Source organism: Lepus europaeus, chromosome 14 (assembly GCF_033115175.1).
Source record: "Lepus europaeus isolate LE1 chromosome 14, mLepTim1.pri, whole genome shotgun sequence".
NCBI lineage: Eukaryota > Metazoa > Chordata > Mammalia > Lagomorpha > Leporidae > Lepus > Lepus europaeus.
This window is the reverse complement of record NC_084840.1, coordinates 53,654,241-53,671,854: the sequence shown is the minus strand read 5'-3', so window position 1 is coordinate 53,671,854 and position 17,614 is coordinate 53,654,241. Positions and strand designations below refer to the sequence as shown.

The 17,614-nt window shown below is 41.3% G+C and overlaps 1 protein-coding gene across 5 annotated transcripts in view; it reads left to right on the top strand.

Annotated features, from left to right (window-relative positions):
- ARID4B (AT-rich interaction domain 4B) overlaps positions 1 to 12,556 on the top strand; it is a 148,963-nt gene extending 136,407 nt beyond the window's left edge. For 2 of the 5 annotated variants that reach the window (XM_062210638.1, XM_062210637.1), the window contains exons 22-24: positions 475 to 690; positions 2,161 to 2,307; positions 10,501 to 12,553. In XM_062210638.1, coding sequence (XP_062066622.1) covers positions 475 to 690; positions 2,161 to 2,307; positions 10,501 to 10,628 — 491 coding nt within the window. In that variant the 3' untranslated portion in view covers positions 10,629 to 12,553. Of the gene's footprint in view, positions 1 to 474; positions 691 to 2,160; positions 2,308 to 10,500 lie in introns of those variants that run through there. The other 3 variants (XM_062210640.1, XM_062210639.1, XR_009867931.1) reach the window with 3 other exon arrangements.
- Positions 12,557 to 17,614: the final 5,058 nt, after the last annotated feature.

Here is a 17,614-nt window from a genome sequence, read left to right as displayed (position 1 = left end):
AAGTTGGACTGGTAATAAAGCAGCCAGGACACTAACCAGTGTTAATTTGGGATTCTGGTGTCCCAGGCAGCAGCCCAGCCTACCATGCCACAACACCTGCCCTATCTAAAGTTTTAAAATTAAGAAGTTTCTAAAATATAATTCTAAAAGATGCTGCATTTTTACTCTATATAGTAACATTATAGATTTATAAAAACCTTCAGGCGATTGCTGTGTATTTGACAGGCTATGTAATTTGGAAGATTAGTGTGTTTTTATTATTATTATTATTATTATTGGCCGTTCAAATATGAACATATGTTTTTTTAAAATGGGAATGCTGTTGCATTTGTGTGTGATTTTTTTTAGGTTTATGGGCAGACTGGTATAGTCATAAATTCAAATGGTTAGTTTAAAATTATTCACTAAAAGCATGTGACAAATTCATTGTTACTCATTTGGTTATTAATACTTTTCTTTTTCTTTTTCTTTCAGCAAACAGTAGTGACAGTGAAGAACTTTCAGCTGGTGAGAGTGTAACTAAAACTCAGCCAGTCAAATCAGTTTCCACTGGAATGAAGTCGCATAGTACCAAATCCCCAGCAAGGACACAGTCTCCGGGAAAGTGTGGAAAGAATGGGGATAAGGATCCTGATCTCAAGGAAGCCAGTAATAGATTACCCAAAGTTTACAAGTGGAGTTTTCAAATGTGTAAGTGACATACGTTGGCAAGTAAGCTGTAGGAAGTTCATCCTGGTAACTCTTGATGCTTGTACTCTGAAAAAGAGGCTATACCAAACTTAAGAGACATACTAACCAATTGCAATGTATAGATCTGATTTGGGTCCTGATTTGAATAAAAAAATCACAAAAGAATAAATTCTATGAGAATGGTAGCAAACAATATGAAACTATGTTTTTGATATGCTAGAACAAACAACCTGGTGTTAGATTTGAAGAATGGATAGGGTTACAGATGAAGCAAGATTTGTCATAATTGGTAATTACTGAAGCTGGGTGATAAGCTCATGTACTTCAGTATACTTCTCTCTATACTGTGTATATGTGAGAGATCTCCATAATAAAGGAAATGTGTCTAAAAAAAGGCTTCACTAAAGCTTTTCACATAGGGAAATTCCACAGGTATTTTTTGGAGATTATAAATTGCTTTAGAGTTTTGATAGTTTTTATTCGAATCTAAAAGCTATATGCATTCACCAAAATCTGAAACATAAAAAGAACAGAAGAGAAAAGCTTGTTAGCAGTTTTCTTCTAAGTATGATTTGCTTTTAAGATTTATTTTAATATTCATTTTATTTAAAAGAGAAAAAGAGAGAGACAGAAGAAGATCTTCCATCTATTGCTTCACTCCCCAGATGCCCACAATAGCCAAGACTGGGCCAGGCTGAAGCTGGGAGCCATAAACTCAATCAGGTCTCCAAAGTGGATGATAAGGCCTCCTAGAATGTGCATTAGCAGGAAACTGGAATTGAAAGAAGAGCTGGACTAGAACCAAGGCATTCTGATATGATATGCAGCTGTCCTAAGCAGTATCTTAACCACAGTACTAAGTGCTTCTCCTTCAGTAAGATTTTTTTTTAATAATACATTGTAGTGGTACTATAAATGAATGTAGAAATTTTAGCACACATATTTTGATTATAAAGTCTTTGATTCTATATTCCCTCAGCATATAGTATGTATTTACTATGTGCCAGGCATTGTTCTAAGTTATGAAAAAAAATAGGAAATAAATATTATGAAGCATTAGTTTTTTAGTTTCCTGCCTTTATTCCATAACCATACTCTCTATGTTCTCTCTTTTATGTTTACATTTTTTTTTAAAAAGTACATATTGGGCAGATGTTTCCTCTGTTGGTTAAGATGCTGATTAGGATACCCACATCCCACATCGAAGTACTTGAGTTCAATTCCCAGCTCTTGACTCATGTATTTAGCTTCCTGCTAATTTAGACCCTGAGAGATGGCAGATGATGGCTCAGGTAACTGGTTCCTGTAATCAGGTTGGGGACCTGGATTGAGTTCTTTATTCATCCATGGCTTCACTGGGCCATTGTACGCATTTGGGGAGTCAAGCAGAAGGTGGGAGCCTCTGTCTTTCTATCTCTCAAATTAATTAAACAAACAAAATACATAATAATAAATGTTTTAAATTCATAGCGGACCTAGAAAATTTGACAAGTGCTGAGCGCATCACAGTTCTTCAAGAAAAACTGCAAGAAATCAGAAAACACTATCTGTCATTAAAATCTGAAGTAGCTTCCATTGATCGGAGAAGAAAGCGTTTAAAGAAGAAAGAGAGAGAAAGTAAGTATTTTTACCTTATTTTATCTAAACATAAACCAATTTGACTCTGCATTTAGACTAATCTGAATTTATGTCTGTGTGTCAGACAAGTTCTTTAATCTTACTGCCTGGGGCAGCGTTGTAGCGTAATGGGTTAAGCTGCCTCCAAAGCCAGCATCTCATATGGGCACCAGTTCATGTCCCAGTTACTTCTGATCCAATTTCCTGCTAATGGCCTAGGATAGCAGTGAAAATTGGCCCAAGTGCTTTGGCCCCTGCTCCCCATGTGGTACCCTTGACTTCGGCCTGACCCTGGCCATTGTGGACATCTAGGGAATGAACAGTAAATCTACCTTTCAATTAAGTAAAATAAATACATATTTTAAAAATTTTAAATAACCTCTTCTGCCTTAGTTTCCTTATCTAGAAAATGCAGAAAATTATCTCAGATCATAATGTTCACTTTCATAGGTCTTACAGTCTATCCCCAAATCCACATAACATTATTTTCAGTTAGTGAAAAGCACTGGTAAGAAAATAGAGTGGGGCTGGCACTGTGGCACAGCAGGTTAAAGCCCCATCCTGTAGCGCCGGCTTCCCATATGGGCGCTGGTTCAAGTCCCGGCTGCTCCTCTTCTTTTTTTTTTAAAGTCTTCCATCCGATGGTTCACTCCGCAATTGGGTGCAACAGCTGGAGCTGCGCTGATCCGAAGCCAGGAGCCAGGAGCTTCCTCTGGGTATCCCATGTGGGTACTAGGGCCATCCTCTACTGCTTTCCCAGTGCCGATATGGGATGCTGGCACTTCAGGCAAGGGCATTAACCTGCTGTGCCACGGTGCCGGCCCCTGTTCCTCTTCTGATCCAGCTCTCTGCTATGGCCTAGGAAAGCAGTAGAAGATGATCCAAGTTCTTGGGCCCCTGCACCTGCACAGGAGACCTGGAAGAAGCTCCTCGCTTTGGTTCAGCTCAGCTCTGGCTGTTGCAGTCATTTGGGTAGTGAACCAATGAAACAGAAGACCTCTTTCTCTCTGGTTCTACCTTTCTCTTTAACTCTGTTTTTCAAATAAATAAAATAAATCTTTTAAAAAAAGAAAATAGATTTTTTTTTAATTTGACAGAGTTAGTGAGAGAGAGAGAGAGACATAGAGAAAGGAGAAAGGTCTCCTTCCGTTGGTTCACCCCCCAAATGGCCGCCACGGCTGGAGCTGCACCGATCCGAAGCCAGGAGCCAGGTGCTTCTCCTGGTCTCCCATGCGGGTGCAGGGGCCCAAGCACTTAGGCCATCCTCCACTGCCCTCCCGGGCCACAGCAGAGAGCTGGACTGGAAGAGGAGCAACCGGGACTAGACCCTGGCACCCCAATCAGGACTAGAACCCGGGGTGCTGGCGCCACAGGCAGAGGATTAGCCAAGTGAGCGTGGCACCAGCCCCAACAGAGTGATGTTAAGGCAGTGACTGGATGGGTTGTTTCAGTTTATTTTTAAATCTTTTTTTTTTTTTTTTTGACAGGCAGAGTGGACAGTGAGTGAGGAGAGAAAGGTCTTCCTTTGCCGTTGGTTCACCCTCCAATGGCCGCCGCGGCTGGCGTGCTGTGGCCGGCGCACCGCGCTGATCTGATGGCAGGAGCTTCTCCTGGCCTCCCATGGGGTGCAGGGCCCAAGCACTTGGGCCATCCTCCACTGCACTCCCGGGCCACAGCAGAGAGCTGGCCTGGAAGAGGGGCAACCAGACAGAATCCGGCACCCCGACCGGGACTAGAACCCAGTGTGCCGGCGCCGCAAGGCGGAGGATTAGCCTATTGAGCCACGGCGCCGGCCTGGTTTTTTTTTTTTTTTTAAGATTTATTTATTTATTTGAAAGGTGGAGTTATAGAGAGGCAGAGGGGGAGAGAGAGAGAGGATAGGTCTTCCATCCACTGGTTCACTCCTAGAGCTGGGCCAGGAGCCAGGAGCTTCTTCTGGGTCTCCCATGTGTGCGCAAGGGCCTAAGGACTTGAACCATCCTCTGATGCTTTCCCAGGTGAATTAGCAGAGAGCTGGTTGGGAAGTGGAGCAGCTAAGACTTGAACCAGCACACATATGGATGCCAGCATTACAGGCGGCAGCTTTACCTGCTACGCCACAGCGCCAGCCCCATTTTTAAATTTTTTTTTTTTTTTAAAGATTTATTCATTCATTTGAAAGGTGTGTATGAGAGAGAGAGATATCTTCCATCTTCTGGTTCACTCCCCAAATGGCCACAACTGGGCTGGGTCAGGCAAAAGCCAAGAGCGAAGAACTCCCCCATCCAGGGACCCGTGCACTTAGGCTATCATCTGCTACCTTCCAAGGTGCATTAGTAGGAAGGTGAATTGGAAGTAGAGCAAACAGGACTTGTATGTTATCTCAAGTAGCAGTTTAACCCATTCCACAATACCAGCCCTAAATCTGGTTTTAAATTGATAGATATTGTATATCTTCATGGGACACAGTGGGATGCAGTGTGGTGTTTTCTTTACATTTATTTATTTATTTGAAAGAGTTACAGGGTGTAGAGGCAGAGAGAGAGAGATCTTCTATCCACTAGCTCACTCCCCACTGGCTGTAAAGGGCAGAGTTGTGCCAGTCTGAAGCCAGGAGCCAGGTGCTTCCTCCTGGTCTCCCATACGGGTGCACAGCCCAAGCACTTGGGCCATCCTCCACTGCCCTCCCAGGCCACAACAGAGAACTGGACTGGAAGGGGAGCAAGCAGGACAGAATCTGGCACCCTGACCGGGACTAGAACCCGGTGTGCTGGTGCCACAGGTGGAGGATTAGCCTATTGAGTTGCGGCACCGGCTGAGCTCAGCCTTTTTAATCATGAGTAAAATCATGTAGTGTATGTCTTTCTGTGCCTGGCTTATTTCACGTAACATTGTGATCTCCAGATTCATCTGTGTTGCTGTAAACAATAGGTTTTTTTTTTTTTTTTAAAGTAACTGAATGGTTTTGTATTATGTATATGTGGAAAAATATCTGTATATATATTTTTTATTTATTGATTTATATGTTGATGGACATTTAGGTTGATTCCAAATCTTCACTCTTGTGAATAGTGCTGCAGTAAGCATCTTGATAATTTCATTTCCTTTGCATATATACTCAGTGGAGGTTATGTGGTCTTTCTATTTTTAATTTTATGAGGGACTTCTGTACTGTTTTTCATTGTGACTACATTAATTTACATTCCTGCCAACACTGTGTAAGAGTTACCTTTTTTCTTTCTTTTTTTAAAAAAGGTTTATTTTATTTATTTGAACGACAGAGTTACTGAGAGAGACAGAGACAGGGAGAGAGGTCTTCCATCCGCTCGTTCACTCCCCAGATGGCCGCAGCGGCCAGAGCTGCACCTATCCAAAGCCAGGAACCAGGATCTTCTACAAATGATCAGGGCATTTTTGTTGAGACTTGAGTGACAAGAAGAATGAAATCAGTTAAAATCCTGGGAAAAGGGAGTTGTCTTGGTGTACTTGGGCTGCCAATAAGAAAATATCAAAAATGAGTGACTTAAACAACTCAAGCTTATTTTCTCACAGTGAGAGAAGCTGAAAGTCCAAGATCCAGGTGCCAGTAGGTTTGATTTTCCTGAGGCCTGTCATGTTGGATTGTAGACAGCTGCCTTTTCATATTGCCTCTGTGTGTACATAGAGCTCTCTGGTGTCTCACATCAGTCCCATTGGATTAGGGGCCTACCCTTATTACTTGAATTGACTCCTCACCCCCAAATATAGTCACAATAGAATTTTAGGGGGATACAATTCAGTTCACAACAGAAGTCATAGGCAGAGAGAACAGCATATCACTCTAACATGGGGTTCCTTGAACTTGGCACTAGTGACATTTTGGGTCAGATATTTCTTTGCTATAGGGAGCTATGTTGTGGATTGTAGGATGTTTATCAGCCTCTCTGCTTTGTACCCACTAGATGCCAGTAGCATCCCACAGTTATGTCAACCAAAAATGTCTCCAGACATTGCCAGATATCCTCAGGATGGGGAGGGATAGAATCATCCCCAGGCTGAGAACCAGCGCTGTAATGTGGTAATAGATTTGGTGCGTTTTGGGAACAGGAAGGAAGCCATTGTGGTATGAAGTTGGTAGATATATCAAGCAGAATGCCAGATCATCTGGAGCCTGAATTGTGCGCTTGGATGAGGAGTTTAGATTTTATTCCAAGTGAAATGGACAGCTTTTGGGAAGATTTAAAGAAGAAATGACAGCATCTATTTGTGATAATTTTTTAGAGATCACTTTGTGCCCTGTGGAAAGTAGAGTCACTAATGGTGAGAGCTCATTGCAGTAGTTCAGTTGAGCACTGATAATGACTTGGACCAGGATGCTTGCAATAAAATATAGAGAGCATTTAGTATTGAATTAGCAGCATTTGCTGTTAGATTAGATGTAGTAGTTGAAGGCAAGTGGTTTTTAAAGCCTTACTACTTGAGTTTATCACTTAGAAACGAAATAAAAGGGGTAAAAGGCGGCAAGCTGGAGAAGTCAACTTCTAGAAGCAGGGCTAAGTAGAAGATCAAACCAGTAAGGCTTGAGAAGCAGTAGCCTCTACTGAATGAAAAAGAAAGAGGAAAGGCAGGAGAGAATGGCCAAGAAAATGAAGTGAGAGGACTCGAGAGTGGTCAGCTGTGTGAAATGCTGCTGAAAGACCTGGGAAGTGGTGGGTGGCTGAGCACGAGCAGCAGTCAGTAGTGACCTTTTCAAGTGCATTTCCATTTAGTTGCAGAGATAGAAGCTGGATTGAAGGCAGTTGAGGGTGCACTGAGGGGTGAGATGTAGTGATAGTGACCTGAGAGAAGTTCTAAGTTTCGCTATGAAGGGGAGTGGAGAAATGGGACAGTAGGGGCGAGCGGAGGGAGACAGCATCACATATTGTAACTTTATGACTTTGCTCCCTATTCCTCTTCGTATGCCATTATTCCTACCTCTGAATTGTTTTTCCTTTAAAAACTTTTTTTGGGTACTATTTTCATTTTATTTGAAAAGCAGAGACAGAGACAGCAGAGATCTTCTGTCTCCTAATTCCTTCCCTAAATGCCTGCAACAACTAGGATTGGGCTAGGCCAAAGCCAGAATCCAGAAACTCAGTCAGACTCCCACATAGGTGGCAGAGACCCAAGTACTTAAGCTATTATCTTCTGCCTCCCAGAGTGTGCATTTGCAAGAAACTAGAACTGGATCTGTATCTGGGTCTCAAACCCAGGACTCAAAAGCAGGCACTCCCAAACAGGATGCAAGTGTCACAAAGAAAGTCCTAACTGATGCCCCAAATGCCCATTCCTCAGTTTTCATTTTTATTTCCTTTTTCTTCACATGAATCTGGCTACTTTTCCTCCTGTGCTGTCATGATATTCTTTGATTCTCTCTACCTTAACTGGTCTGGACTTTTTAATATGAAAGGTGGGTAAGAGTCTGAATTACAGAGTATTTGAAAAGAACTTAAATGTTAATATTTAGAAATATGTGCAAAAGAATTCTGTCAAAGGAAGGGGATCTGAGTTTTATATGTTGGATGGTGTAACCATTTAAAAAATAATTTAAAAGATAAAAAAACACAAAAAAGGAATTAAAAACTGGAATGGGCATTTATCTTAGTAGTTAAGACACCCACATCCTACATTAGAATACTTGGGTTAAATCCCTGGCTCTGGCTTCGAGCTCTAGCTTCTTATTAATGTTGACTCTGGAAGACAGCAGTGATGGCTTAAGTATTTGGGTTCTTGCCACCAAATGGGAGACGAGGATTGAGTGGCTCCCAACTTCTGCTTGGCCTAGTCCCAGCTGTTAAAGGTATTTGAGGAGTCAACAAATAAATGGGAGTGCACTGTTTCACTCTCTCTCTCTATCTGCCTCTCAAAAAACTTTTAAAAATCAAATCAATTATTTTTATTATAGTATTTAAAGATTTATTTATTTATTTGAAAGGTAGAGTCACAGAGAGGGAGATAGAGGTCCTCCATCTGCTGGTTCACACCAAAAATGATACAGTGGGTTTTGCACCCAATATGAGTGCCAGTTTGAGCCCTGGGTGCTTCACTTCCAATCCAGCTCCCCACTGATGCTCCTGGGAAAGCCGCAGAAGATGGCCCAAATGCTTAGTCCCCTGGCACCCATGTGAGAGACCTGGATGGAGTTCCATGCTGCTGGCTTCATCCTGGCTCAGCCCTAGCCATTGTGACCATTGGGGGAATGAGCCAGTGGATGGAAGATCTCTGTTTCTCTCTCTCTCTCTGTTAACTCTGCTTTTCAAGTAAATAAATCTTATAAAAGATGATTATGTTAAATAGATGCTTTCTCTTGAGAGTAAGCATTACAAATCAATTCTGTTTCAAAAACCAATAGAAAATTGGTTATCATGTTTACCAAAGAAATGTAAATCAAAGTAGGTACCATTCTTAGTAGGGTGTGTACAATAAAAAAAGTGATAAGAACAGTATAGTGAAATTTCTATCTTTATGTATTGCTAAAAATAATAGCAGATATAAATTGTTATATTGTATGATCAAGTTAATGAGAAATAGATATTTAAAATTTTGTTTATAATGCACAAAAAATTACTCTTGGTAACTGAAAAAAGATTAGAAATCAAAGAAGTTATACTTTATAAATATAGTGGCATACTACTCCACTTTGAAAAGAAAATGATCCGGCCAGCGCCGTGGCTCAACAGGCTAATCCTCCGCCTTGCGGCGCCGGCACACCGGGTTCTAGTCCCGGTTGGGGCGCCGGATTCTATCCCGGTTGCCCCTCTTCCAGGCCAGCTCTCTGCTATGGCCTGGGAAGGCAGTGGAGGATGGCCCAAGTCCTTGGGCCCTGCACCCGCATGGGAGACCAGGAGAAGCACCTAGCTCCTGGCTTCGGATCAGCGAGATGCGCCAGCCGCAGTGGCCATTGGAGGGTGAACCAACGGCAAAAAGGAGGACCTTTCTCTCTGTCTCTCTCTCTCTCACTATCCACTCTGCCTGTTCAAAAAAAAAAAAAAAAAAAAAAAAAATAGTCAGACTGTATGATATGTATGCTTCCATTTGTGTTTTTATATGTGCATATTTTAAATTTGAATGTTTTATCTCTAGATTCTATTCTAGGGTAAAATTTCCTCTAGAACAGTGCTTTCAAACATTTTCTAATATTTGTCTTTCTTGGCCACGTAGTTTATAGAAAACATTCAGTTCTGCCACTGTAGCTATGAAATCTCTCATAGACAGTATGTAAACAAAGGGGCATGGCTGTGTACCAGTACAGTTTTCTTCACAAATACATGGGCCAGATTTGGCCCTGGGCGTAATAGGCCAGCCTTTTTTCTAGAGTTTTAAAAAATAGAAATAACTGATAATGGTGGTAAGGAGAATTTAGGGGACTTAGGAGGGTTCTCTTAGGTGAAAGATGAGAGGGAGCTTTGCTTTTAATTCTGATTTACTCCACTGTACAAAATCAATTTTTTACCTGTTTTTTTAAAAATACTTTAAACATAAATTTATAATTATGAGAATTTTCTTGTTTTTTTTTTTTCTATGAGAATTTTTTTGAGGGAAATAAAATGGATCATTTGCTTTGGCATCCAGTAGAGGAGAATGCTGTAGCTGAGCTATGGACTTTATTCCAAGTTATTTAACCTTCCATTCTCTTCACCATTCAAATTTATAAGAAAATTCCAGAAACAAAAAGATGTGAGAAATGGGGCAAGGAGATTTTTGGGCATATAAGAGATTTTTCCCCTTGAATTCAAAGCTCTATTTGGCATTGTTACAGGAAGTATATTACATATTTTACTTCCATGTTTTATAAACTAGTCACACATTTCCCCCATTTGATGAACACCATCCCTCATGTATCCTTTCTCATTATTTCTGTAGTTCGCCCCTGTCTAGCTGCTGGAAATACACTAGTTTTTCCTTTCTTTATATCACAGCACTGTGAGAATTGACTGCTCTTGTTCTAAGCTTACTGATTTTAGAGACTAAAAGTCTTCAAAAAGTTTAAAGAACGTGCACATTATGAAAACGCTATGAATGAATTTCAAACTTTTTGTACCAAAATAAGATCATTTCATTGCATTTTCCCCACAGACTTACTAAAGTACCCTCATACAGCAGAGGAGCAATGGTTTTTTTTTTTTTTTTTTCCTGTATTGTCAGATGTACTTTTTAAAAAATTCAGCTGTTTGTTTGATCTCCTTTTTTCTGTAGGTGCTGCTACATCCTCATCTTCTTCTTCACCTTCATCCAGTTCTATAACAGCTGCTGTTATGCTAACTTTAGCTGAACCATCAATGTCCAGTGCATCACAAAATGGAATGTCAGTTGAGTGCAGGTGACAGCAGGACTTGCTAAAGCACTTTGCACTTAATGGCTGTTGAGGGCCACGTCTTTTTTTATACTGCACAGTGGCACAAAAAAAAAAAAAATCAGACAAGCACTATTTTATATTTAAAAATTGTTTCTTGACAAGCTGACTTGGCACTTAAGTGCACTTTTTTATGAAGAAAAAGTACAATGAACTGCTTTTCCTCAAGCAATAATTGTTTCCAACTTGTCTGGGAATTGTGTGTCTGGTAACTTGAAGGCCTTCCACTGTGGCAAATGGAGGCTTTTCACTGCCTGTAGAGACAATACAGTAAGCATAGTTACGGGGTGGGCCAGAACATGTTAAGATAACTTACTGTATATGTATTCCCTTGTATTTTGTTAAAGCTGGAACATTTGATATTTTTCCATTTATTTATGAAAAAATATGAACCTATTTTCATTTGTACAAGCTAATTGTTTTTTAATGCAAGTCACCATAGGGTGGCTTTAATTGTATAAGTCAAGCACATGTAATAAATTCAAAACCTGCAGTTAACAGGATATTAGACATCAATCCTGGTAACCAAATACTATTAAAGATTCTCTTTAAAAAAGACTGAACATGTTTACAGGTTTGAATTAGGCTAAAAGGTCTTGCAGTGGCTTTTCATGCCCCTTCAAATTGGAATGGAACTACTGTACTTTGCCATTTTTCTATAAATCAGTATTTTTTTTTAATTTTGATATAATACATTGTGTGAAAAAAGAAAATGGCTAATAAACTGTATTAAATCTTAAACAATGTATAAAGATTGTACTTAGCCAGTTCAAAGTGTATATTTATTCATAATGAATTATAACAGTTATATTTTTGTGTTTTCTTGTAAATGTTTCTTTTCCCTTAAATACAGATAATTCATTTGTATTGCTTATTTTATTATGAGCTACAACAAAAGGACTTCAGGAACAAGTAACTGTACTAGTATGGTTCAAGGTGTTGATCTGAACTGTCTCAAAAGGATGGTTGTTATTTTAAGTATAAATAGCTAATTGGGGTGGTAGGCCTATAAAATTAAATGCCTTGTATAAATTCCAAAATGAACGTAAAATTGTTTTCACTTGTATTGACTTTATGTTGTATGATTCCAATCTCTGTTCTGTTTGGCACTTGTATTTAATTCTTCACCTTTGTAAGACATTTGTATATTGCGGATGTGTTCATTCAAGCTATTTAATACCTGGCACTGTTAATACACAGTACTTTACTGTACAGACTGTTTTACTGTTTTAATTGTAGTTCTGTGTACTTTTTTTGGATGGGGCTGGCATGTTTTGTTTGTTTCCTGGCAATACGACATGTGAGAATTTCAAAGCGTTTTGTTGTAGATGCTAACGTGTCAGAATCCTTTACATTCAACTTTTCTAAGAAAAGCATTTTCAGTCTTGTATTGTGTGCTTACTTACAGTAACTAATTTTGTTGAAAATGGTTTCAAGTTATTCAAATTTGTACAGGACTGTAAAGATTTGTTGACAGCAAACTGTTGAAGAAAAAGCTTATAGAGTAAAAGCTATAAATATATATTAGGATCTGCAACAATGAAGAATTATGTAATATATTGTACAAATGTAAGCAAAGGCTCTGAAATAAAATGCCATAGTTTGTGAATCCTTGATTTTGTTTCTAAAAGATTAAGTAATTTTAATTCATTTCTGTATGTGATAATTGACTCACATATACATATCCAGCATGTATTATTGCAAAGGGGTTAATTAACATACAAAAAAGGGAATCTTCTATTTGTAAAAATTAAAGTCCATTAATCAGAGGAGAGGTTTATTAGGCATTCTTATATCTTTGCATACACTATGAGTATTTTTGCTTGAATCTGAATGTAAATAGTTTTCTTGTGACTTGGAGGTTTATGCAAGAAGAAAATCAAATAAAATGTAGAAAATGTTTTCTTTAACACTTGAAACCATTACCAGCAGCTTCTTAACTTTGTGGGTTTCATATTTACTTCAGAAAGTTCATGGGAAATGGAAATAAATGGTAAATTTATTTTGGTGCAAAAAAATCTTGAAATCATCCATTGTTTTTTCCTGAAATACATTTTCCAGGAACTCTTTGAAGATCCCTATAATTAAATGTGTACTATTGATGCACACTGGAATCAGTTGGGCATTGTTTGCCATGCTGAAACCCCACCCCCAGAGTTTTATTTGGATTTATTTATTTATCTGAAAGGCAGAGTGGCAGAGAGAGAGAGAGGAGGGAGGGATAATATTTCATCTGCTGGTTCACTCCCCAAATGACTGCAATAGCCTGGGCTAAGCCAGGCTGAAGCCAGAAGCCCAGAACTTGAATCTGGGTCTCATATGTGGTGACAGGAAGTGCTCCCTCCCAGGTTCATTTATTTTTATATATAAATATTTTTAAGATTTATTTTATTTATTAAAAGGGTAGAGTTAGAGAGAGACAGATCTGTCTGCTGGTTCACTCCTCAAATTACCACAATGGCCAGGAATGGGACAGGCCAAAGCTAGGTGCCTGGAGGTCTCCCATATGGGTAGCAAGAGAGCAGCAAGAGACCATCTTCCAGTGCTTTCCCAGGTACACTAGTAGGAAACTGGACTGGAAGTGCAGCAGTTGAAGTCAAACTGGCACTCCTATATCGGAAGCACATGTTTCAGGTGGATCTTGAACCAGGCACTCTGATAAGTATATATGGGTCATGAGTGTCCTAAGCCACAGCTTAACCTGCTGTATCAGAATGTCTGCCCCCCACAGACATAGTTAAATGGTTTGGGCTGCTACCTGGATATTTGTCATTTTTATTTTTTTGTTTAAGGTCTCGGTGATTTCTTTTTTATTTTTTTAAGATTTACTTTATTTTATTTGAAAGGCAGAGGCCAAAGAGAGAGGTCCTCCATCCGCTGGCTCACTCCCCAGATGGCCACAATGGCTGAGCTGAGCCCAGGAGCCAGGACCCTCCCCCGGTTCTCCCACGTGGGTGCAGGGGCACAAAGACTTGGGTCATCTTTCACTGCTTTCCCAGGCCACAGCAGAGAGCTGGATTGGAAGTGGAGCAGCCAGGATTTGAACTGGCACCCAAATGGGATGCTGGGGCTTCAGGCCAGGGCATTAACCCGCTACTCCACAGCACTACCAGCCCCTCTGGTGATTTCAATATGCATCTGGGTTGAGAACCACTGCTTTGCCTCAAACTTAAAAAAAAAAAAGATTAATTTTTGGGCTCGCCGTTGTGGCCTAGCAGATTAGGCTGCCACCTGCAGCGCCAGCATCCCAAATGGGCACCGGTTTGAGTTCTGGCTGCTCCATTTCTGATCCAGCTCCCTGCTAATGTGCCTGGGAGGGCAGCAGAGCATGGCCCAAGGGCTTGGGCCCCTGCACCCATATGGGAGACACGGAGGAAGCTCCTGGCTCCTGGAGTTGTGGCCATTTGGAGAGTGAACCGGCAGATGGACGTTCTCTCTTCCAAATAAATAAGTAAAACTATAACTTTTAAGTCCTTAAAACTCAAAAATCCCTTTGGATGGATCTTTAATTTTTAAAAAAATATTTTATTTATACATTTGAGAGGTAGAGTTCCAGATAGAGGGAGAGACAGAACCATCTGCTGGTTCACTCCCCAAATAGCGGCAATGGCTGGAGTTGGGCCAATCCAAATCCAGGAACAAGGAGTTTCTTCCAGGTCTCCCACCTGGGGTACAGGGGCCCAAGTACTTGGTACATCTTCCACTGCTTTCCCAGGCCATTAGGAGGGAGATGGATTGGAAGAGGAGCAGCCAGGACATATGGAATGCTGGCACCAAGGCAGAGGCTTAACTACTACGCTACAATGCCAGTCCCAGGCTCTAACATTTTTACAGAAAGGTTAACTCTCCTTTTTTTTCCCTCTGTCTTTACTCTCATTTTATTTAAAAAGGAGAGAGAGATCGATCTTCCATGCACTGGTCTCCTCCCCAAATGCCCACAACAGCTGGTGCTGAGCCAGGCTGATAGCAGTCCCACTCAGTTCAGGTCTCTCATGGGTAGCAGGCTCCTATGTTCATAAGCTATCACCTCCTGCCTCCTAGTGTTTGAATTACCTGAAAGTTGGAATCCAGAGCTGAGTCAAACTTGAACCCAGGCATTCCCTTTGTCCTTTCTACCTTTTTGCCTTTCTTCCTAGCCTCTCCAGAATACCTGAAAATTTCATTGTTGTACTTGAATTTAACCTTGGTCACCCAAATTTCATGCTAGTGTTAACAATATATAATGAACTTACTGAACCAGGATGAGCCGCTTGCTGTGTGCTTCAGGCCAAAATATGGAGGCTATAGTCTTTTGTGAAGAAAGTTTCTTATAAGGTAGCCAAGTAAGGAATTAGGAGTAATTCTCAAATCTGATTCCCTGATCTGGACAATCTGGGCAGTCTGTTGCAGTTTGTATGCAGAACACCATTGAGCACTTCTGATTTGGATAGAAATCAGGTCATCTTAGTGTTTTAATTAGCTTTCCTATGAAAGCAGGAATATATAAAAAGAAAAAAAATTAGACTCATTGTTAAAGCATAAAATGGGGGGAACTTAACCAAGAAGCTTTTGAGTTTGGGTTCTTGGGGAAAATGAGAAAAGGGGCAGTCTGATATCTTTATGTTTCTTCCAGTGTTCTCTCAATTTATTTTCCCCATTTAAGAGGACCTTATGGTCGGATCTTGTTGATTTTAACCTGAGGGAGGTATGTGAAGGTGGAAAGAATGCATGGAATCCTTAATATTTTCTCCAAACTTTTGTAAACAAAATGTTTTTATCTCTAGTTTTTCCATGAAAAAAGTCCTTATATCTTAAACTTTCAAAGGGTTAGTAATCGTTAAACGGCTAAAACACAGTTCTGATGGCAATGAAGATCTTTTTTACTCTATCTCCAACTATTTTCCTTGGTAAGTATGTACTGCCAGTCTTTCTTTACAAGGCCATTTTCTCACCTTCTAACTTTAAGCCACAACATAGGAAGTTTGGGGGCTGACGTTATGGGAGGGCTTATGAATGTATATGATCTAATCCTCCAGGAGAATAGTTTCATGGCTTGGTTGTGAAAGTAATATAAGGGCCAGTGCCACGGCTCACTAGCCTCTGCCTGTGGCGCCGGCACACTGGGTTCTAGTCCCGGTCGGGGTGCCAGATTCTGTCCCGGTTGCCCCTCTTCCAGGCCAGCTCTCTGCTGTGGCCCGGGAGTGCAGTGGAGGATGGCCCAAGTCCTTGGGCCCTGCGCCCACATGGGAGACCAGGAGAAGCTCCTGGCTTCGGATCAGCACAGCGCGCCGGCCACAGCGGCCATTGAGGGGTGAACCAATGGCAAAGGAAGACCTTTCTCTCTCTCTCTCTCTCTCTCTCTCTCTCACTGTCCACTCTGCCTGTCCAAAAAGAAAAAAAAGAAAGTAATATGAAACATAATCAAATCAAGTGTTAGACTGTATGGTCGGGAAGGCGGGGTGGAGGCTGGCGCTGTGGTGTAGCAGGTAAAGCCACGCCTACAGCGCCGGTTTGCATCCCGGCTGCTCCACTTCCGATCCAGCTCTCTGCTATAGCCTGGGGAAGCAGTGGAAGATGGCCCAAGTCCTTGGGCTCCTGTACCCGCATGGGAGACCCGGAAGAAGCTCCTGGCTCCTGGCTTCGGATCGGCCCAGCTCCAGCTGTTGCAGCCAGCTGGGGAGTGAACCAGCAGATGGAAGATCTCTATTTCTCTCTCTGCCTCTGACTCTCTGTCATTCTTTCAAATAAACAATAAATATTTAAAAAAAATAAACTGTGGCCGGCGCCGCGGCTCAATAGGATAATCCTCCGCCTTGCGGCGCCAGCACACCGGGTTCTAGTCCCGGTCGGGGCACCGATCCTGTCCCGGTTGCCCCTCTTCCAGGCCAGCTCTCTGCTGTGGCCAGGGAGTGCAGTGGAGGATGGCCCAAGTGCTTGGGCCCTGCACCCCATGGGAGACCAGGATAAGCACCTGGCTCCTGCCATCGGAACAGTGCGGTGCGCCGGCCGCAGCGCGCCTACTGCGGCGGCCATTGGAGGGTGAACCAATGGCAAAGAGGAAGACCTTTCTCTCTGTCTCCCTATACTGTCCACTCTGCCTGTCAAAAAAACAAACAAACAAACAAACAAAAAACTGTATGGTCAGGGAGAACAATACATAAGAGTTTATGCAGGGTTAGTAACAGACACTCCACTCCTTAATTACCATAGTTTTCCTTGTTACTCATGTTTCTTGAGTCACCTGAAGTGTTTGTATTAGAACAAGGGCAAGAAAATCTCATTTATATTTGTATACCCTTTGCAGTTCCATTTTTATAGTTGAGATGAAATATTTGAGGAGAGAGCTGTATCTTGGGGTACCCACAGACATGGTTACATGAAGGAAGACTGTTTGCTAGTGGTTGGGGGATGGTGGATGTGTTTTGGGACTTTTGTCTTCAATAAAGCATATAATGAAAAAGAAAAAAAGCTTATGAAGGGGGCAGTACATGATTATACACGGGTCAAGATGACTGATGTCTCCAAACAAGCAGACCTTAAACTGACATCTAGCGATGATTCATTGGGAAATGGGACATGTAGGCTAGAGTACAGGGATGTTTCAAAGAACAGGTAGGATGGGATTACCTATGCTCCAATGAGGTGGTGATTCTTGGAACAACGTTAGGGATAGTGGAGAAGGAATGGGACTGGGAGACATTCTGAGAAAAATGAATTTTTTTCACTGGACTACATAGGAACAAATGCTTGTTCATGCATCCATGGATAGACTTTTTTCAATTGCGTGAATTATCAGAAGATCACAATTATATTTTAAAAAGATTTATTTATTTGAAAGGCAAAATTAACAGAGGGAGAGGGAGAGGAGGAGATCTTTCATCTCCTGGTTTACTCTCCAGATGTCCACAACAGCTGTGTCTGGGCCAGGCTGGAGCCAAGAACCTGGAATTCCATCCAGGTCTCCCACGTGGTTGCAGG